The 22192-nt window shown below is 48.8% G+C and overlaps 1 protein-coding gene across 10 annotated transcripts in view; it reads left to right on the plus strand.

The window, feature by feature from the left end:
• Positions 1–22192, plus strand: part of PRKAG2 (protein kinase AMP-activated non-catalytic subunit gamma 2) — a 324559-nt gene that overhangs the window by 243963 nt on the left and 58404 nt on the right. For 9 of the 10 annotated variants that reach the window (XM_032244967.1, XM_032244965.1, XM_032244964.1 and 6 more), the window contains one exon: positions 830–899. In XM_032244967.1, the coding sequence (XP_032100858.1) occupies positions 830–899 (70 nt within the window). Of the gene's footprint in view, positions 1–829; positions 900–1196; positions 1303–22192 lie in introns of those variants that run through there. The other variant, XM_032244971.1, reaches the window with a different exon arrangement.

The following is a 22192-nucleotide window of genomic DNA, read 5'->3' on the forward strand; positions in this document are numbered from 1 at the left end:
GGCCGCGCCGCCTGCCAACCTGAGTTGGCCTTAGTAGAGTCTCAGATACCCAGATCCTGAGCAGCCAGGGCCAGATTCAGGGTGTGTGCGTTTTTGGCAGCGGCTCCCCAACCGAGAAAACACTCGGTCGCAAAGAGAGGACACGAATTAGGAGTTCCATGCTGGAAAAAAAAAATTGATAGCGACAACGTGCATTTGCAATACGTGCAGCCCACAGAACGATTTTTGTTAAGGGGGCCGAGGATGGGCAGTTACATCTAAAATTTGGAAAGGGGAGAGGAAAGCGAGAACGGCTCCCCTAGCCGGCGGCCCCGGGGCGTCCTGCAGCCTCCAGCCCCTCTCCCCGCCCCGGCGCCGCGGAGCCCACACCTGAGCAGGTGGAGCCTGCCGAGCGCAGCCGCGGGTGCGGGAAGGTGAGCCGCGCGGGGGGTCGGGGGCCGCGGGCCTCTGCCAATGGCCGCGCAGCAAGGAGGACGCGGGACGCGGTCGGAGGGGGGCGCCCCGAGCCCAGGCGCGGCGGCCCGCGGGCTCCCGGGTCCCTTCCCACGCTTCCTCCGGGCGGGCCGTACCAAGGCGCGGGGGGGAGCGGCGCGTCCCACTCGCAAAGGGGCACGCGGGCCGCGGCCGCGCCACCTGCGGCGGCGGCCTCGGGCGGGTGGGGGCCGCGCGCCCGCTCCGCCCCCGGCCCCCGCCGCCCGCGTCCCCCGCCAGGCCCCTCCTCCCGGCGGCGCGGCGGAGCCAGGCCCCAGCGCTCGGCCGGCCGCGAGCCCGCCGGCCGGGGACGAGCGCCGCGGCTCATGCTGATCGCTGTCCTCCTCCTCCCCCTCAGGCGGCGCTGGCGGCGGCCCCGGGACCCGCGGAAGCCGGCATGCTGGAGAAGCTGGAGTTCGAGGACGAAGGTGAGTGCGCCCCGCCCGCCCGGCGCTCCCACGGCCCGGCCGCCCGAGGACCCGGACCCCCGGGGACCCCGCGCCCGGTCGCCGGCGCTGCCCCGCGGCGAGCTGCGTCCTGAGGGAGGCTGGGGCCGGGGCGGGGACCGGGGCGGGGACGCGGGCGCTGGCGAGCTCGGGCTGTGGGGCACCGGGCGTCCGCGGAGGGGACGCGAGCCGGGCTCCCAGAGCGCAGCCCGCAGCCCGGCATCCGCACGGATGGGCGGCCCTTTTGTCCTTACTCTCCGAACTCGAATTAGAGCAAGGTGTCAGGCAGCGCTAATTGTTTGTGCTTGTCACCCCGGATCACAGCCACAGTCAGACCCTTAATCGGAGACTGGTGCCCTTCTCTGTGCCTGTGAAGATACCGCCGGTAGGGTGTGTCTTCTTTTTAATGGGGAAAGTTAAATAGGAAAACCTGAAGAGGCTTATTGAATCGGTGTGGAGTTCGGGCGACCCTCTCACTCCGTCATTTCTGTCGCCTCTCCTCTCACTTGGTTGGTTTTTTCCCCCCTCTCTTGCCTTCTTCTGTCTTATAGGTAAATAACTTGGATCTTATTTTGAGGCTGTTAACATTTGAAAGGGCTGAGCTCGATCTTTGGCAAAATTAATATTTAAAATGGAATGTGATGAGCTTTCACCAGGATCTTATTTGGAAGCTGTTAACATTTGAAGGGGATGAGCTTGCTCTTATGCAAAATTAATATGTAAAATGAAATGTGATGAGCTCAAAGTCGGGAAAGAACTTTATATAAGATGCTTGACAATTCGAGGACTTGAAAAGGCCTTCACACTGTCTTGTGTGCTTCCATTATTTATTTAGCACTTCTCTTTTTTCCAGGAGAATTGATAGAATAAAGCTCTCGAAACAAAGAATGTGCCATGCGGATGCTGTCCCTTGTGCCAACTTTAATACCTCTGTTCTTTCACAGTCAGGCAATTACTTAAGTAAGCCTGCACAGCCAGCATGAACCTGTTAACCCAATAGCATTAGCCGGGTGCCTGTTATCTTTTAGATTCACTGCAGCATTTCACAAACATGTTAGCTGGAAGATAATGCATTCACCACAGTCCTTGTCATTAAAAGTGTTTGTATATACTTATGGGTAACAAACGATGCATTTCAGAATTTTACTGGACTTAATTTGCATTTCATCCTACAGAACAATAATCCAGGGTCTTCTTTCGAACCCATCTCACTGTTCCTCAGTTTTATTATATTGCAGGCCAAATCTTGGCCACTGTCCCCAGGGTGGAATGGTGTGCCCATTCCATAAGACTTTGAATGCCTAAATCACCAGGGTTTTGTCTCTTATATTAGTAATAATGAGAGTCTTTTACATTTACAATTTTTGCAAATTAACCTGGAGGCAGGAGGAGACTAGAGAGCAGCTTCTGTTGGAGAGGAACCTCTACTTCTTATTTAGCTGTGTGACCTTGGACAAGTTACTTAACTTCTCTGTGCCTTGGTTTTCTCATTTCTAAAATAGAGCTAATATCAGGTGTTTTGAGGATTAAATGAGACAATTTGTATTATGGCATTTATAAACAGTGTATACCCATAGTGAGTACTTCATAAATGTTAGTTACTATTATTGTTTAAGTGCCATTAAGCATTATACTGAAATCCTGAGCTTTTTAAGGCTTTTATTAATGAATCTCCACACAGATTCTTCTCAACACAAATTTGGTGTCCTATACTTTTTCTTCTTCTTACTTGAGATTTTTAAATTTAATTATGTTGCATTTCTCTAAGCAGAAATACACTCTTTTTTTTTCCTTTTGCATTGTATCTGCTAATGTAATGAATGTGAAGTATTAAGCCTAAGCATCTAAGAAAGGAATTTCCCCTCTTCACCCATCTATTTTTATCTATATTGCTGTCATTCCTTTAAAGCACACTGAATCCCACGAACAACCCTGTCAAACTTTTCTAGATTCTTAAGGAGGCAGAATGGTAAGCAGTGACTTCAAAGCCGAGCTGAGCTGGAAGAGGGCACAGTGTTGGCGTGGCAGTCCAGTGGCAGCTTTGTTTCCTTTGAACTTTAAATTGCTTATTCATCCAAAATACAGGAAAATTGAATATCAAGCAGAACCTCACACTTACTTAGTGGGGACAAAAGTCCTCACAGTAAGACATTACACCTTAAATAGCCTATGTAATAGGGAGCCCTTGATGACATCCTCATTTCACATTTCAGCATCCCTCATGCCCCATTAATGTCTTCATGTATGCATTCATGTCCGGAGGTATGGCCTCAACCAAGATATATTTGCTATACATGGAAACACATGATTACCAATATTTTCATTACCAAGTATTTTTCTACTTCCTAATACGGTATAACTGATCCTGTATTTGTTAGAAACGTCTTGGAAGCACTGATGAGGTTAGAAAGAAAGATTGAGCTCTGCCCTGCCTAGTTGGGTCATCTTTGGCCTGGGTTGTGACAGGAACTGCCACCCCTTTTCTGCTCTCAGCGCTTCTTACTGTCACACTCTGACGAGAGGGGTGTTGTAAGGGCGGATTTGATGGTGTCACTACTGTGTGGGAAGGTCTTGACCGCGCTCCTCTGTCTGTAGATGCGGTAAGTGCAGACTGCTCAGTGTCCCCCACCCCACCACCTGTGCACAAGAATAGCCAGAGGTCTCTTTAAAAGGCAGATTCCAGTTCTCCACGTCCATGGTGGGACTTGCCTAGCCCAGGGCTGCCCCTGCTGCCAGTGCACAGACCCCATTGGAATAACAGGACAGGGCTGGCCAACTTTTTCTGGAAAGGGCCAGATAGTAAATATTTTAGCCTTTGCGGGTGATATGGTCTCAGTTTCTGTCACAACCACTCAGTTTGCCCTTGGAGCAAGAAAGCAGAAAGCAGCTCACACAATCCGATGGGTCGGGCTGGGCTCCAGTAAAACTTCATGTACCAAAACCCAGATTTGGCCCTCGGGCATAGTGTGCCAGCCCCCTGCTCTGCGTCTCCCTCACTGCGTCTGTGCCTTAGGGGTGGCACGTGATTAGGACTGCCTGCTTTCCATGCCCCACCGATCTTAGGAAGACTTCAAGGCCTAGTTCAAGTCTCATCTTCTCTTCGAGGCCTTCTGTGAAGACCTTCTACTTCTCCCGCACTCACCTTCCCCTCCCCCGTACCTACTACCCTGGCTGGCGCATAGTATGTTCTCAGCAGTGCTTCGGATCTGAATGATTTCATTAAGTGTTGTAGTTACTTTGGGGATATTGAGGGAGGAAATGATTCTGTGTATGAGAAGCCTTGCCTGTACCAATCCCTCGCCTCTCCTTTCTTCTTCGCTCTCTTTCTTTCTCTCTCTCTCTTTCTTTCTTTCTGACAGGGTCTCACTCTTACCTGGGCTGAAGTATGAAGATGCGAGCTCAACTCACTGCAGCCTCAGCCTTCTGGGCTCAAGTGGTCCTCCTGCCTCAGCCTCCCAAGTAGCTGGGACTACAGGCGCGTGCCACCATGCCCGGCAAATATTTGTACTTTAGTGGAGCTGGGGTTTCACCATGATGGTCAAGCTGGTCCCAAACTCCTGGGCTCAAGTGATCCACCCACTACAGCCTCCCAAACTCCTGGGACTCCAGGCATGAGCCGCCGTGCCCAGCCAGCAATCCTTTTCTGTGTTTGCTTTTTACATTTGTAATTGTTACACTGACCACATCTTCACTGCGTTTGTGTTTATCTATATTAACTGTCTTGAACTAACGTACTGGCCGGGACCAAGCACAAAGTACTTTGTAAGCACCTAAACCCAACCCGCGAATGCTTTTAGAGGTAGGTAATTATTCAGCAGTTTTATCCATGATTAATAAACCGGCTCTACCCTGGCACCGCTTCCTGAAGTCTGCAGCCTCTTTAGAGCTGTCTGCATTCTCTCCCAGCTTCCCTCTTGCCATCCCAGCTGCTGTGGGAGTTCAGCTATTTCACGTTCTTGATAACTTGCTGTGGCAGTTTTACCCACTTCTTAGCGGAGAGTGTCTTGCCAGACTGACTTATTTCATCCCAGTTCATCCATTCTGTCCTGTTCTTCTTCACTTGCAAAGATTTTCCAAAGTAGAATCCAGGCTGGGCCTAGTGGTTCACCACTGTAATCCCAGCACTTTTGGAGACAGAGGCAGGAAGATTGCTTACGGCTAGGAGTTCAAGACCAGCCTGGGCAACATGGTGAGACCCTGTCTCTATAAGACATTTAAAAAATTAGCCAAGCATGGTGGCGCACGCCTGTGGTCCCAGCTACTCGGGAGGCTGAGGTGGGAGGATCACCCAAGCACATATGTTTGCATCATGGTACTCCAGCCTGGAGTAATTTCATGTCTCTAAAAAACAAAAATAATAACAACAAAAACAAAGTAGAATCCTCTTCCCAGAACTCACCTCAATCTTGCTTTTTTTTTCTTTTGTTTTTTTTTTTTTTTTTTTTTTGAGATGCAGTCTCACTTTGTAACCCAGGCTGGAGTGCAGTGGCACAATCTTGGCTCACTGCAACCTCCGCCTCCCAGGCTCAAGCAATCCTCATGCCTCAGCCTCCCAAGTAGCTGGGACTGCAGATATGCAACACCACACCTGGCTAATTTTTGTATTTTTAGTAGAGATAGGATTTCGCTATAGTGCCCAGGCTGGTCTCGAACTTCTGACCTCCAGTGATCTGCCTGCCTCTGCCTTTCAAAGTGCTGGGATTATAGGTGTGATCCATTGCACCCAGCCGGTCTTGCTTGTTTCTAGCAAAACTGGTCAGTCTTACCTACAGTGATCAAAAACAGGTAAAAATAGGGGCCACTTTTCATAGGAGGGAAAGAGAGCATGGTTGTTCAGTGAGGCTTCCTGGGGTTCAGGCCCAGATCTGTGGTGGAGTGCCTGTATTTCCTTGGACAACGCACGAAGTCTGTCAGACTTTGTTATTACTGCTGTCATTGAGAGTATCCTCTATAAAACCAGGGGGCTGGCACTTGGTGATCTTTTAGTTTTCTCCAGCTTAAAAATCAGACCCCAAAGCAACCAATTTTTTATAAACAAACAAAACTAAGTGTTCACTCAGAACTCATTCATTCTCAGCTGGGTGAGTAACACCCTGAGTCATGGAAGGTTGGTTCTTGTTGGGTGACAAAAAGCTTTTAGCTGTTACAGTGGGTTTTGGCCACCCCGAAGGCCACGGTACAAGAACAGATACAGGATAGATCTGTGCTATGATGATGTCATGGGGGTGGGACAGCGAGGGGAGAATGTGTAAAAAAGATGTGGGGGGAGGGGAGGATAATGAAAGCAAAGCTGAGAAGCTGCTGGAACTGGCGTAAGGGAGGATTGCCTCTCCGGGTATTCGCGGTCATCTGTTGAATTCTTCCCTTGTCACTTGGCTCTCCCAGCCAAGAGTCAACTCGCAAGTTTCTTGACTCTTCTGTGGGGCACTGGCCTCTGCCAGTGGAGATATCGGAGTGGCAGGTGTGTGGGCACGCCTGGTACCTGCCGGTCATTGCTCACAGCACGAGAGGGCTCTGATGACCGCCTGGTTTCCAAGCTCTTCCCTTCCCTGTTGAGTTCACACACTCCTTGCAGATAAGAGACTTGTTGTTTCTGGATTGTGAGTAGTTGACTATTTTATGAAATCTGTAATTAAAGCTTTTCCTCTGGCGCTGGCCCCATATTACCCTATTCTGTAGTGTCTCGGTTCACATTTCAGTGTCTCTGAGGTCAGGATTCAGGATGTGACTTAACATTTGATGGGACCTCCGACCTGGTGAGGTAGAGTAGTCGTCTTGGAGTAGATAAAAGTTTTGTCACCAGAAGATCCCCGACTAGTTTAAGCAGAGGACGACACTGGGAGGATTCAGGGATACCTGCAAGTGGGACTCATCGCCAGGCTTTGCAAGTAACTGGAACCAGCTGGAAAGTCATCAGGGCTCAGGGCAACTCTGACTGAGCACCTCTGGCCATTGCTCTAGGGCCACGCAACCTCCCATCCCAGAACATTCTCTGCTTCCCGGTGGATGTGCTGAAGAATGGCCTCTCGGCCCTACTGCTGTCCAGCTCCAACCCCACAGCTAGCCAAGCCCAGTCCTCACCCATGCTTCAGACCCCTGTGAATAACTCACATCCCATGCAATTCCCCTTCCTCCCGGAGCACAGGTTATGGACTTCCTCGCCGGCCTGCCCGAGGCCCGCTTCTCATCCTGTGCCCTCACCCTGGCGTCGTGCTCTCCACAGCTCCGATTCCCCAACACTGGTCTCTCTGTGCCCCTCTCCTTCCCTCCCCTTCCTTCTTTGGTTTGTTTTTTTGTTTTTAGTCAGCCAGAGTCCATAAATGCCCGCATCCTCCCAGCTGTTTTAACAGGAAAGCTGTTTCACTCCAAGTCCGAGCAAGCAGCCCCTTCCTGCTGTCCCCGGCCTGTCCCCCTCCCGCCCTCGCTCCCGGCCGGCGTCATCCTCCTATGGACCCTTCAGCATCCCAAGCCCTCCCAGCGCCTGCTCTGCCCCCTCCAATTTGCTGCACGCTGTTGGAGATACTTCCTCCAAGCGTATTTCTAATCCTGTCACTCGTTTCTAAAGCCTGCGGTGCTTTTCCTTCGCCTGTAGAGGTCCGCACCTCCCGGCCCTCGCTCTTTGCCCCCCTCCCTCCCCAGCCTCGCCTCCCACTTCTCTTCTTGCATTTCCCTCCAGCTACTCTGGCCTCGTCAACTTCCTCAAACTGCCTTGCTCCTCCAGGCCTTCGGACTTGACCCAGACAGCTCCTGCTCGGTGAATTGGTCCTTCCTCTCCTCTTGACCACCTGCTGGTTTTCTCCAAGACTCGCGTTACATGTCACTTCCTCAGGGAAGCCCTCCCAGAAGCCCCGACGAGGACTTCCCACGCTGTCTCATGATCCCTCACAATTAATTGGTAGGTGCTGTTAGGGGAGACGCGCTTCTTTGTATTTCCCGATCGTCCCTACTCCTAGTTCTTTGCCATTACGGTGTAAGCTCCGTGAGGACGGAGACTGAAAACTTACTGTTTTCCAGGGCCTGAGGCTACTGGGATGAGTGAAACTTGGTTTTCAGTAAACATTTATCACACAAATGAATGTACGTATTTTGGAGCTTATGGTTTTACTCTGGAATCTAGGCTTGCCATACTTCAGGTGGTTCATGTATTTCATGCAAAGGCATAAGGCATTCCTATTTGAGGTGTTTGAGAAATGAGAGGAAGTGTGTTTGCCATGTTAATGGTGCGCTAATGAAAGAGCAGTGATGGGCGAAGGAATGGAGGAAGCGCAGTGACTGGGTGAACCCCGGAGGTGGGAAAGGCTTCTCCACCCAGCTATGACGCAGGGCCTCTGACGTTTCCAGCGGTTGAACAGCTCGAAGGAGGTAGCAAGTGGGTAGAGTGAGGGGCTCACCTATGGAATCTGGCATCTGAGGAAAGTGTCTTGACACCTTCCTTTCATGGCTGTGATCACACTTGTGCTAAGGTTAGGGGAAACAGAGTCACGTTCATCTCTGATATGAAAAGGGAAGGGTGATTTTAGGGGAAGGGAACTACTCTGGCAGCCTTTTGGCTAAATTTTAGTCACTTTTTAAACTGTTTAATATGCTGCCTTGGTCAGGTGCTATGGCTCACCCTGTAATCCCAGCACTTTGGGAGACCAAGGTGGGTGGATCTTTTGAGTCCAGGAGTTTGAGATTGGCCTGGGTAACATGGCAAAACCCTGTCCCTATAAAAATAAATAAATAATACAAAAAATTAGCCAGGCACGGGAGGTGGGAAGATCACTTGAGTCCAGGAGGTTGAGGCTGTGCTGAGCCATGATGGCACCACTGCATTCTAGCCGGGGCAACGGAGCAAGACCTTGTCTCAAAAAAATAAATAAATACACACAGATGCGCGCGCGCACGCACGCGCGCGCACACACACACACACACACACACACACACACACACACACTCTGCCTTCTGTCCCACGTTGAGCTATTTCCCATGTATCTGAATGTACATCATTGAGGTTTCTGAATGTCATGCTAGGTGATTCATTTTCTTTCAAGTTGTACTTTGGTCATTTGTAACTAACAGCAAGTTGCCAGCAATAAACGGTTATTTTAGAGATCATTTTCTACATTTTCTTCGAAGTGGAATGTCTCATTTTTCCGTCAAGACCTCCTCAGCGGCACACACATGCACATTCTAATTTGCTTATTTATGCCCTTTCCTTGGCCCTCACTCTTCACGTTGATTTCTCTAGCTTTGAAGCTTATACATACGATGTCCCCTCCCCCCTTTTCTAATACATGTGTAATTAGAGCCGTAGCAATTAAGTGCATGAGTCACATTCTCCTAGATTCTCATTTCTTCAACTTAATAACTGTGAGACCTTTGGTAAGTTACTTAAAGCTTTGGTTTCTTCATGTGTAACTTGGAAATAATAATAGTACCTGGCCAGGAGGATTGTATGTGGATTAAATAACATGGGCATGACATCCACTAGAGCGGGGATCCCCAGGCCCCTGGCCGCAGAGCACTACTGTTAGGAACCAGGCCGTGCGGTTCCTAACGGTAGGTGAGCAGCAGGCAAGCAAGCTCCACCTCATTTCAGATCAGCAGCAGCATCAGGTTCTCATAGGAGCACGAACTCTGTTGTGAACTGCACAAGCAAGGGATCTAGGCTGCAAACTCCTTATGAGACTCTTTTTTTTTTGAGACAGGATCTTGCTTTGTCGCCCAGGCTGAAGTGCAGTGGCACGATCTTGGTTCGCTACAACCTCCGCCTCCTGGGTTCAAGAGATTCTCCTGCCTCAGCCTCCCAAGTAGCTGGGATTACAGGCACTTGCCACCATGCCTGGCTAATTTTTGTATTTTTGTAGAGACGGGGTTTCTCCATGTTGGCCAGAGTGGTCTTGATCTCCTGACCTCATGATCCACCCACCTCAGCCTCCCAAAGTGCTGGGATTACAGGCGTGAGCCCCGCGCCCGGCCTTCCTTATGAGACTCTAACTCGTGCCTGATCATCTGAGGTGGAACAATTTCACCCTGAAGCCATTCCCCTGGCTCGCCTATCCATGGAAAAACTGTCTTCCATGAGACCGGTCCCTGGTGCAAAAAAGGTTGGGGACCGCTGCATTAGAGGGCTGGCATGTAGAACAGTCTCCATCTAACTGTGACAATGGCTAGGAAGACGAGAAGAAACTGAGCAACAATCGAAAGTGATTCCAGCGATTTTGTTCATCTGCGCTGTCAGGCTTTGCCCTGTGTGAACACCGGTATGTGTGCCACATACAGTTGGCACCTATTGAGATTGGATATTTGTGCTTATCCCTATTTCTGAGAAATGCCCGCAGGAAAGGTGCTATTAGCACCATTTTACACATAAAGAAATTCAGGCTCAAAGGGATTAACTTGTTCAAGCTTACAGGAAAGGCAGTAACCGTTCTGATGTAGGGTTGGTCTGGACGCTGCTGCCTGTCTTCTCCATTGTCTCCCATTTGAACTTGGAGTGCCTTGAGCAGTCCCCATGGGTGAACACTGGCTTGCTACCTGGCATCTTCTATTGGTGCCCTATTGTAATGACTCTGCAGTTGGTTTTTTCGTGTTTTGATTTGCAGTCGTAATTCTTGTCAGTGCTGTCACACGGTGTAAAAACAATGGCGCGCCATGGTGGAAACCACCAGAGGACACACAACATTATATCGTAAAACCCTAAACATGTGCACACATTTGTGGACATACATTTAAGCTCTGCTACACTCCAGTGTTTCAGCTGGAGTTAGGATAGCCTTTTGTTAGAGTCTCAAACTTCAGGACACTCGTGAGGACTTGGATGACGTGCCCATTTTGAATTCATCAGAACGAATTCACCGAATTGCTCTGCCACACTTGCGATTCAGTGGTTTGCTAAATAGATTCACTTCCCTCTCTTCCCTCCGAAAGCCTACTGAAATGACATAGATCAGTGAAATCAATTACAAAGGTAGTCATGCTTGATAAAAACAAAAACTTCGTTCTTGGAAAAGTCAGTAAAGTGGATAAACCTTTGTCAAATCTGTTCAAGAAAAAATGGGTGAAAATGCAAAGCTTTAGAAAGAAGAGAAGCTTCTTAAATATAAATGCAGAGATCTTTAAAAGTAATATTGAATGGACACTGGCCAGGCATGGTGGCTGATGCCTGCAACCCCAGCACTTTGAGGCCAAAGTGGTTGCATCCCTTGAGCCCAGCAGTTCAAGACCAGCCTGGGCATGACGGTGAAACCCCATCTCTACAAAAAAATACAAAAACTATCCGGGTATAGTGGCACACACCTGTGGTCTCAGCTACTTGCGAGGCTGAGGTGGGAGGATTACTTGAGCCTGGGAGGCAGAGGTGGCAGTGAGCCAGGATCATGCCACTGCACTCCAGCCTGGCAACAGAGGCGGTTGTTGGCAACCTTTAAATTGGCAACCTGTGTGAATGTGAATTATATCTCAATGAAACTTTCTGTTTTTTGTGAGTTGTTTTGTTTTTGTTTTTTGAGATAGGGTCTCGCTCAGTCACCCAGGCTGGTTTCCAACTCCGAAGCTCAAGTCATCCTTCCACATCAGCCTCCCGAAGTGCTAGGATTATAGGGGTGAGCTATTGCACCCAGCCCCAGTAAAGCTGTTCTTTAAAGAAGGTAGTTGAAAGGTCTTATTCCTCTTGTGCTACAGAAGAGCATGCTATTCTATTCAGCCTGTTTATAGATGAATTCTGTAAAAGTTTCCAGGAACAGTTAATGCCTTATTTAAATTATTTTAGAACATAGGAAAGTATGGAAAGCCTCCCAGCACCTTCTGTAAGGCTAGCTTGATCCCGAAATCAAAGCCAGAGCAGATAGCACACAAAGAAGAAAACAAATGATGAGTCTTACATTTAAAATGTGGGCAGAGCTCCTAAACAAACACTAGCTATGCAGTATTAAAAGCCTAATATGTTGTAGTCAAGTAAGGCTTATCTTAGAAATGCAAATATTCTTCTGTAGATTAAGAAATTTAGGCTGGGTGTGGTAGCTCATGCTGGTGATACACTTTGGGAGGCCAAGGTGAGCGGATCAGGTAATCTCAGCCCTTTGGGAGGCCAAGGTGGGCGGATCACTTGAGCCCAGGAGTTTGAGATCAGGCTGGGCAACATAGCGAAACCCCATCTCTACATTTTTTCTTTAATTTAAAAAAATTTAAATATATACATATTAAGGAGCTGGGTGTGGTGGCTAACACCTGTAATCTCAACACTTTGGGAGGCCGAGGTGGAAGGATCGCTTGAGGCCGGGAGTTCAAGACCACCCTGGACAACATAGCGAGACCTCTGTCTCTACAAACAATAAAAAAAAATAGCCAGGCATGGTAGTGCATGCCTGTAGTCCCAGCCACTCAGGAGGCTGAGGCAGGAGATTGCTTGAGCCTGGCAGTTTGAGGCTGCAGTAAGCAGTGATCACGCCATTGCCCCCTAGCCTGGGCAACAGAGTGAGACCTTGTCTCAAAAAAAACAAAGATATCTATTAAGGGATCTAGTCCCAGCTGCTTGGGAGGCCATGGTAGGAGGATCTCTTGAGCCCAGGAGTTTGAGGCCAGCCTGAGCAACACAGTGAGACCCTATCTCTAAAGAAAGAAAGAATGAGAGAAAGAAAAAGAAGAAATTGCCTAAGGAATTATGTCATTGATAAAGGACAGAAACCAGTAGTCATCTTGTAGATACTGACATAGCAGTTAAGAAAATTCAACATATGTTCCTTTTTTAAAATCCTTAATAAACCAGGGATATGAGGAAACTTCCTCAAGTTGCTAAAAGTATACGTGATGACAGGCAGCAGGACAGCAGCTGTGTAATTCCTGGTGCAGCTTGAGTCTCCCGAATGCTTGGAACTGGAAGTGTTTGGATTCTCTGAGTTTTTTTAGATTTTGGAATATTTGCTTATACATAATGAGATATCTTGGGGATGGGGACTCAATTTTAAAAATGAAATTCATGTTTCACATATACCTTACATACATAAGTCTGAAAGTTATTTTATACAATATTTTAATAACTTTGTGCATGAAACAAAGTGTGTGTAGATTGAACCATCAGAAAGCAAAGGCGCCACTGTCTTAGCCACCCCTGTGGGCAGTCTGTGGTTGTGTGGGATCACTATCTTTCCTGACTCTGAATTTATATGCTACTGATAAATACAGTGAAAAGCCAGTGTGTTCAGGGTAACTTGTGGCATCGTGTCAGCACACGGAAAGTTTTGTGTTTTGTAGCATTTGGGATTTTACATTTTTGGATTAGGGACGCTCCCCCGTACCTGCCAGGGTGGACCTCACTCCCAGCCTGGCAGGTACTTGCTCCCTCATCCCGATGAGCTCTCCTGGGTTGTCACTGTTGCTCCAGCCTCATCACTGGGTTCTCTTTTCTGAAAAAGAGGAAACATTGGCTGTGGTAGATGCTTTAATTATGTGTTAATAGTTCCTAGAATTCTATACAAAGCCATTTTAAAACTGTTGGTAACCATGTACGATTTCAAGGTCATTGCTTTGCCCATGACTTTCCTTAGGCATAGATTGCAACTCATTTTTAACTCATTGGGCAAACTCTGCCTTGATCCTGCCTGTGCTCTTTCTTCTCTCCCAATCACTCTTTTAGTGCCCCTTTATCTGGAAGAGTGTGCACATTTTCTTGGCTGTGTACACGTTTGCCCACGCACACACAAAACCAAATGCAAAAAGCGTGGAAAGGGGAAAGAAACTAACGGATTTCATTTTCTCTACTACCTTATAATTGTAAATCCTGTAAAATTATGTTTAAGATTTGCCACTGTTCATGTTTCTAAGCACTTTAGAAAAATGTATGGGTTTTCATTTTTTCGTTTATTTTATTGTATTTTATTTTTTGAGACGGGGTCTCACTCTGTTGCCCAGGCTGGAGTGCAATAGCGCAATCTCCGCTCACTGCAACCTCTGCCTCCTGGGTTCAAGCAATTCTCCTGCCTCAGCCTCCTGAGTAGCTGGGATTACAGGTGCCCACCACCACACCTTGCTAATTTTTGTAGTTTTAGTAAAGATAGGGTTTCACCATAGTTGACCAGGCTGGTTTCAAACTCCTGACCTCAAATGATCTGCCCGCCTCGGCCTCCTGAAGTTCTGGAATTACAGGCGTAAGCCACTGTGCCCGGCCTATTTTATTCTTTTAATAGAGATGAGGTCTCACTGTGTTGCTTAGGCTGGTCTTGAACTCCTGAGCTCAAGCGATCCTCCAACCTTGGCCTCCCGAAGTGCTAGAATTACAAGGATAAGCCATCGCACCCAGCCAACTTACGAGTTTAATTTTTTGTCTTCCGTATACTTCTGACTTTCAGGTTCCTCTTCTTTGCTTATTTCTTACTCAGATATATTTTTTAGCAGTTTTCTAAAAAGAGAAAACTATATGAATATAGTAAACTTGTATTTCTAAATGCAGAATAAGGTATAAAAGACACATTTTAACATTGATAATTTTTTGTGGAATTATAATGAAATTCAGCATATTAAGTTAAAATTGTGAGTAAGGAATCAGGTTTTTTTTCTTTTGGGGAGTTTTTTAAGAGAAGTTTGAGACAGGGTGTAAATTTTGTTTTAAAATGGGTTTCATTCTTATACACTTAGTCTTTAAGACAAGGTTTGAGTCTGTTACTATGACCTGTGATTAATGAATGAATACGTGTTTTATTTCTGTTAACGTGTTGTTTTTTTTTTTTAAAAAAAGGTGCTATTAACAACAGTAACAAAAATATTCTAATGTAACATCAAAGAATATTCTTGTACAAGATGATGATTTTTTGTTTGTTTCGAATTTGTATTATGAAGATTTCCGAACATATGAAATGGTAGAGATGGTGCAATGCATTTCAGATAACCACCGTCTACCTTCAACACGCCAGCCCTGGGACGGTCTTGTTTCATCAGCACCCTCACCCACTGCGCCACACTCGGGTTGTTTGCAGGTGAATCCCAGGCCCAGTGATCCCCTGCTGCTTCACGAAGTAGTATGCATTTCTGAAGGCCCTTGACAGCCTGGTCCTGAGTAACTTTCCTGTCGCACCTCCAGCCACATCCCGTGAGCTGTAGACTCCAGCTCTTTCAGACTAAGATGCGTGTACATCGTCCGTCGAACACCCCGTGCTCTTTGGGACCTGTGTCTTTGTATATGCTCCTGCATCTTCCTAGAATGTTTCTTCTTCTCTTCCCTGTCAAACACTTCCTCTTTCAGGATCGGCTCACGTCCTCTTGCCCGTGAAGGCTTCCCTGGCTCCTCCTGTGTGTGTTCCTGTAGCACTTTGCGGTACCTCACCCGCAGCCCTTAGCACACTGCACGGTCCAAACACTCCTGCCAGGTGGGGACCAGCCTGCCACGGGGTGGTATTTGGGGTGCCCCCTGGGTCCTGCAGGAGCAGTCCGCTTTCTTCAGAGCATCTGTGGATTCTCTCAGCTTTCCTGCACTATTCCTGCAGTAGTTCTGGAGCAGAAGTTCACGATGCAAGTTTCCGCCCGCTGCTCTGTCCGACCGCGTGGGAGCTGCAGTCTAGTCCTGCCTCCTATCCACTAGTTTCCCTTGAATCTGTGTTTTAAAATATAATAGTCAGTGGTTGTGATTAAGAGATGGGGGTCTAACTTGGTATCAGGTATATGGGGTGTGTGTGCATATGTGCGTGCCTGCCTGTGTGCATATGTGCATGCGTACATACCTGTGCACCTGCTTTCTCCTGACTTCATTGCCTGTTCTGGCCAAGCAGAGCCTGTCTCTAGTGGCAGCTGGACAGCAGCTCCAAAAGCCCGCCCTGAGGAGAAGTCATTGCGCCCTCCAAGGCACACAGGCGTTCCGCCTGTTCTTCAAGCCCCCTGGCACCCATGGCACTAATTAAAGTGAACCCTCTGACCAGTGAGCACATGTTGCTTGCCAAGGAGGACGTCAGTAGTTGACTAAGTCAGGGGCTGAACACTGGGGACACCAGCAGAGTCCCCACAGATCATAACAATCAGAATGACCCATATGTCACTCAGTATCGCCGTAGGGGCGAAATCACCACACTAGAGAACCACTGGTGTGGAAGACGCTGACATTTGTGGGGCTGTGGGAGCTGCAGGCTTTCTCAGCGTTCTCTCCAGATCTGCACTGTTCCTTTCTCAGGGTTCCCTCTAGATCTGCATGACTCCCCTCTCAGGGTTCTCTGTGGATCCGCATGGCTCCTTCTGGGAGTGCCCTTTGGATTTGCACAGCTCCTCTCTCGAGGTTGTCTCTGGATCCCCGTGGCTCCTTTGAGTCAGCTACTTTTGTTCCCGTGTAAAGGTGAGGAGACTGAGGCTGACAGCCCAGCGCCAAGCGATCGGTGGTCGGCAAGGAGATTGCGGAAAAGCCATTGGGATTAGTGCCAGGCGGTTGCTGGTGATGGGGGGACAGAAGGCCCAGGTGGAGTCCCATTCCACGGCACTGAACTGGATGGGTCCTGGCGAAGTAGGCTCAGGGCCACAGACGATGGCTGCAGCTGTTTGCTCTGAAAGAAAGGCAGTGGAGTGAAGTGAGCCACCACAAGATCAAGTGGAGAGGGGAAGAGAGAGCAGGAGGCAAGCTGGTGAAGGGCAGAGGTGAAGGAGAGTGCGCAGGGATGGGACGGAGTCAGGATGGAAGGAGCGAGGTCTCCGAGTCATCCACCGACTGCTCTGCCTCTTTTCTCCCCTGACCCAGCGTCCCCACAGCCCTGATCTTTTCAGCCTCCCGTGTGAGCCCCTGTGTAGCTCCTGGTCACCTCCAGGATAAAGTCCAGAGCACATGCCAAGTGCCACACGTAACCGACCCCACAGCCTCCCTGCTGCTCCTGCTGCTGCTCCCCCATCACTGTGGGGTGCCAGCTCCTGCCCCATGTCCCCTGCCAGCTCCTGAGGACACCTTCAGATCTGAGGGGCTCGGGCCTCTGCCTGGAGTCCCTTTTCCTGTTTTCGAGATGTGGCTGGAGACAGCATCACCTCCCCTGAGAGGCAGTGTTGGGGTGCTGGCCGGGGCACTCGGCGGGGCCATGGGAATGGGGCACCTCCTGGTTGGCTCCAGTGAGACCAGAGAGTTGGTCACTGGAACGGGGGCGTCTGAGAGTTGGAGGTAAGGAGATTGTATGAGAAAGGGCTCCGGGAGGGAGAAGCCAGGGTCATGCCTGCCTACAACAGCGAGAGATCGAGCTAAAGAATTTCCAGAAACAAAAACAAGTGTGTCCTGACGGGGCTTCCGAGGCCATCCCACAGGTCCACGTCCCGCTCTGCTTTCACCCCAGTCTCCTTTTTGTATTGGGGCATAAGTCAGGCCGTTTCTTCATCACCCCGAGGTACTTACTTTGCTTTTTCTGTCACTTTGTTACTTTTAGTCTGTGCTAATGACATCGAATCGATTCTGCCCATCCTCAGCCACTGTACTGCATGACCTCTCTAGAATATCAGAAAGCTAGGGCCGGGGTATGAATTCCTTACTACACTACTTAATAGTGGTGCTATTTGACTCTGGAGAAAGTTATTAGATCCCCTATGCCTCCATTGCTACATCTGTAAAATGGGGAGAATAATGGTCCCTCCCTTGCAGTGTTGCTGTGGGGCATGAAGAGTTAATGATGTCAGTTGCTCAGAGCACTGCTGTGACCTGTGTGAGGTGCTCACAGAATCTCAGTTCCTGCAGGCTGAGCATCTCTTATTCAAAATGCTTAGGGCCAGTTGTGGTGGCTCACACCTATAATCCCAGCACTTTGGGATGCCCAGCTGGGCAGATCACCTGGGGACAGGAGTTTCAAGACCAACCTGGCCAACATGGCAAAACCCCGTCTCTACTAAAAATAAACTTAGCCAGGTGATGGTGAGCGCCCGTAGTCCCAGCTACTCTGGAAACTGAGGCAGGAGAATCACTTGAACCCGTGAGATTGAGGTTGCAGTGAGCCAAGATCATGCCACTGCTCTCCAGCCTGGGCAACAGAGTGAGACTCCATCTCAAAAAAAAAAAATGCTTGGGACTGCTGCCAGGCATGGTGGCTTACACCTGTAAGCACTTCAGGAGGCCAAGCTGGGCAGATCACTTTAGGTTAGGAGTTCGAGACCAGCCTGGCCAACGTGGTGAAATTCTGTCTCTTCTAAAAATACAAAAATTAGCCGGGCGTGGTGGTGGGTGCCTATAATCCCAGCTGCTTGGGAGGCTGAGACAGGAGAATCACTTGAACCCAGAAGGTAGAGGTTGCATTGAGCTGAGATTGCGCCACTGCACTCCAGCCTGAGCGACAGAGTGAGACTTCATCTCAAAAAATAAATAAACACCAAAATGCTCAGGACCAGGAATGTTTCAGATTTGGGTTTTTTTCAGATTTTTGAAAAAATACATACCAGTTGAGCATTCCTAATCCAAATGTCCTAACTCTGAAATGCTCCGATGAGCTTTTCTCTTGAGTGTCATGTTGGTGCTCAAAAAATTTCGGATTTTGGAGCATTTCAGATAACAGATTTTCATATTTGGGATGCTCAACCTGTGTATATCACTGTTATTTTTGGAAAGCATGTTCATGCCTCTTATTGCTATTTCAAATAATAATTTCTTTAAATTATTTCAGGCATTAAATTTGTGGAAGACGCTGCATCAGTTCCCAACGGTCTTTCCTCCATCCGCCCAGTCTTAGAGCGCCCCAGGTGGCTCCCATTTGCCCCCAGGTCCCATTTTCACCCTCCCTCACCTGTCTTTCTGCGTGTGGAGGCTGAGTGTGGGACACACTGACTGGGCCCCTTTACGCCAGGGTCCCGTTGAGTTTAGCCGGAGGGGGGAGCCCCCAGAGGAGGCAGGTGGTTGATCCTGTGGCTCCCTTATCCTGGGAGGCTGCCTCTGCCTGGCTGGACTCCTCAACTGAAGGTCGCTGCCCCACCCAAGGGGGCTGGCTCTACCTGAGCCGCTCTCCTTCTGGGCTTTATAACTATTCATCATCCCAGGTCTAGGGCTGGTAACCGCTTCAGGCTACTGCACTATTTCTTGGGGTTCCCCTGCACTCATGATTTTCGGTATGGTCCCATAGACAGTCACTTGCTGAGCATTGTCTTAGAAATAGGGCTGCATGCCGTGAAGACAAGCAGGCAGAGGCAGGTGTGCTGGTCAGACCCCTGGACTGGTGACAGCTGGGCAGCACAGAGATTGGAGTGATAAGGGACAGAACCAGACCACGGCAGCAGCCCCTTCCGTCTGCTGATGTGACCAGTGAAAGCAGGAGGTCCCCAGGTTGCTTCGCCATGACCAGTGGTGGCAGTGTCCTGCCTAGGCAGGGCTCTGTGCATGGAGTCTCTGACCGTGTCCCCTGCCTGTTGGGTGGGTAGGGGAGAGGCACACTCCAGGTCCCTGCAGTGTGATTTTAGGTTGGCAAGCCTCATGCCTAAAAGCTGTCTAGCAAGGCATCAACCTTCCGTCCACAAATACAGATAAGGATGAAAGTAGGAACACCCTGCAGGAAGGAACTGTAGTAGCTTGCGTTCACTCTGCAGTGCACTCAGCAGCTCCCAAAGCTGAGGCAGTTTCAGAGAGGATGGCCGTCCTGGGGAGAGGCATGCTGAGAGTGTTACTCCACTCCCCTTTCTCTTTGCACATAAGTCCACAGTCAAAAGCACTGTGTTTAATTTGGCTCCTTTAGTGATACTAGTGTCACTGCCCTCCCACGAAAGGGAACACGGAAAGTGCTGAGGGGAATAAAGCGTTGGTGCTGACACCTTTTTACTCTGTCACCCAGGCTGGGGTGCAGTGGTGTGATCTCGGCTCACTGCATTCTCCGCCTCCTGGGTTCAAGACATTCTCAAGCCTCATCCTCTTGAGTAGCTGGGACCACAGGTGTGCACCACCATGCCCAGCTAATTTTTGTATTTTAGCTGAGATTTCATCATGTTGGCCAGGCTGGTCTTGAACTCCTGACCTCAAGTGATCTGCCCACCTCGTCCTCCCAAAGTGCTGGGATTACAGGCATGGGCCACCATGCCCAGCCCGAAACTGCTTTTTTACCATCTTAATGTCATTTGAGATGATGAGTGTGAGATCTGGAGCACCTCGCATAAGTGCTCCAGCGCCTTTTCTAAGAAAGCAATTGTGATTCCAGCCATCTCTGTGGTCCCCTCCGCTTGTCCTGGTGGGATGGGGTGGGTTCTGCCCTCTTCTCCACTCACTCATCAATCAGATCATTCGTTTCTCAGTCTGTGCTCACTAATTTGGCTCTGTCTCTTTACTACTTAATTGATATTTCAGTTTCCTCATGACTTACTGATTTATTTCGCTTGAGTCACCAAGTCCCTAGAAGACTGGTGGTTACACAATTAAGCATGAAGCTGAGGTGTGGATCCTGGAAGAGGGTGGTCTTTTGCAAGCACTGCACCACCCTGGATCTGAGTGCCTTTTAAACCGCAGCAGGCATTGCTTAGTAAATGCAGGTGGTTCTGTGGACAAAATCTTCTTCACATAATGTGTACAGAATACAGAGAGGAAGACACCGAAGGGTGTAGCCATTGATCAGCACTCCCCTGCTGTGTGTGTGGGTTCCAGATGGGGAGCTCCTTCCTCCTTGGCATTCTGACCTCAATGCACTCTGCTCCCACCCTGCTGGCATCTCTCCTCTGGTCCTTCTTTTGACTTAAAAGCAGAGAATATCAAAGATAAATTCTTGGTAGGTACCTATGACCATTTTCACAATTTTGAATTGAAAATATTGGCTGGGCACAGTGGCTCACACTTGTAATCCCAGCACTTTAAGAGGCCACAACAGGTGGATTACCTGAAGTCAGAGGTCCAAAACCAGCCCAGCCAACATGGTAAAACCCCGTCTCTACTAAAAAAAAATACAAAAATTAGGCATGGTGGCACATGCCTGTAATCCCAGCTACTGGGCAGGCTGAGGCAGGAGAATTGCTTGAACACGGGAAGCGGAGGTTGCAGTGAGCTGAGATCACGCCACTACACTGCAGCCTGGGTGACAGAGCTCAACTCCATCTCAAAACCAAAAAAGAAAAGAAAGAAAATACCTATAATGTGCCAAGACACTAAGGTTTTGTTTTGTTTTGAGATGGAGCCTTGCTCTGCTGCCAGGCTAGAGTGTAGTGGCGTTGGCTCACTGCAGTCTCCACCTCCCGGGTTCAAGTGATTCTCCTGCCTCAGCCTCCCGAGTAGCTGAGACTACAGGCACACGCCACCATAGGGTTTCACCATGTTGGTCAGGCTGGTCTTGAACTCCTGACCTCATGATCCTCCCACCTCAGCCTCCCAAAATGCTGGGATTACAGGCATGAGCCACCGTGCCCGGCCCACTCTAAAGTGTCTATAGTCCGGAGAGTAAGCAACAGTCTCTGTGTATGTGGACATATTAAAATGCAGAGCATGAGATAAAGGTGGCACTGGCAGCCTCCATGGTAGAGCGACCCGCACAGGTGATAGAACTAGGTCAGCATCTTCGTGCTGCTCGTGGCAGGAGAGGTCTGCAGTCGGTCACCCAGACTATGTGGCGAGGGAGCCCTGAATGCTGGGCACAGAACCGCTAAGCAGGGACTGTTTTCTCAGAAGGCCTTTGTTTCTTCTCGCGTTAGAAGCTTCCCTTTCTAGTTGAGATCAGCCCCTTCTGAAGTTGGCGTAACCATTTCCAGGAGTGATGGGACAATCCTCCTTCTAGACTAAGCAAGTTACAGGACTGGACCAAAAGAAATGTGGAACTTGAAGGTGGAAGGTGAGTGCCTTAGTAAGCTCTGCCTCTCAGGCGCTGCTGGTCCACTCACTGCGTGCGTGTTCCCAGTATCAGTGTGAGAAAACTTAGGACGGGCAGATGGATGGTAACTGTCTGGTTAGTAGTGGATTGTTTTAGAAGTTGCCATCTTTATAAATACGATACCTTGAAATCCATTTTGAGTCATTGCCTCATCTGCTATCCTGCTCTTAGTCTGATTAAGGTGTATAAGTAAAACTAATTTCATGCTGGTGTCTGCCTTTTAAATTCACCTGCAGTATTTTTGCCTGACTAATAAATCATTAGTGATAGTCTGTCCTCTTCAATTTCGTAGAATTAAGGCCAAGAAGACCAAAAATTATACCATCTTACAACACATTTTTTTTAACAAATTCTTTCTAAATTAAAATTCTATGTAAATGGATTTCAGAAAAAGTAATTGATGACTGTAGTGCTTATCTCGGAAACTTACTTGTTAGGTTGTTTGTCGTGTTTGCAGGGGTTTTCAAGCGTGTGTGGTAGTGTGGACATTTTAAGGTCCTCTGCAGTCTTATTCAATTCAACTGCATTTTT

This window comes from Sapajus apella, unplaced genomic scaffold, assembly GCF_009761245.1.
Source record: "Sapajus apella isolate SASKATOON/1434 unplaced genomic scaffold, GSC_monkey_1.0 scaffold56, whole genome shotgun sequence".
NCBI lineage: Eukaryota > Metazoa > Chordata > Mammalia > Primates > Cebidae > Sapajus > Sapajus apella.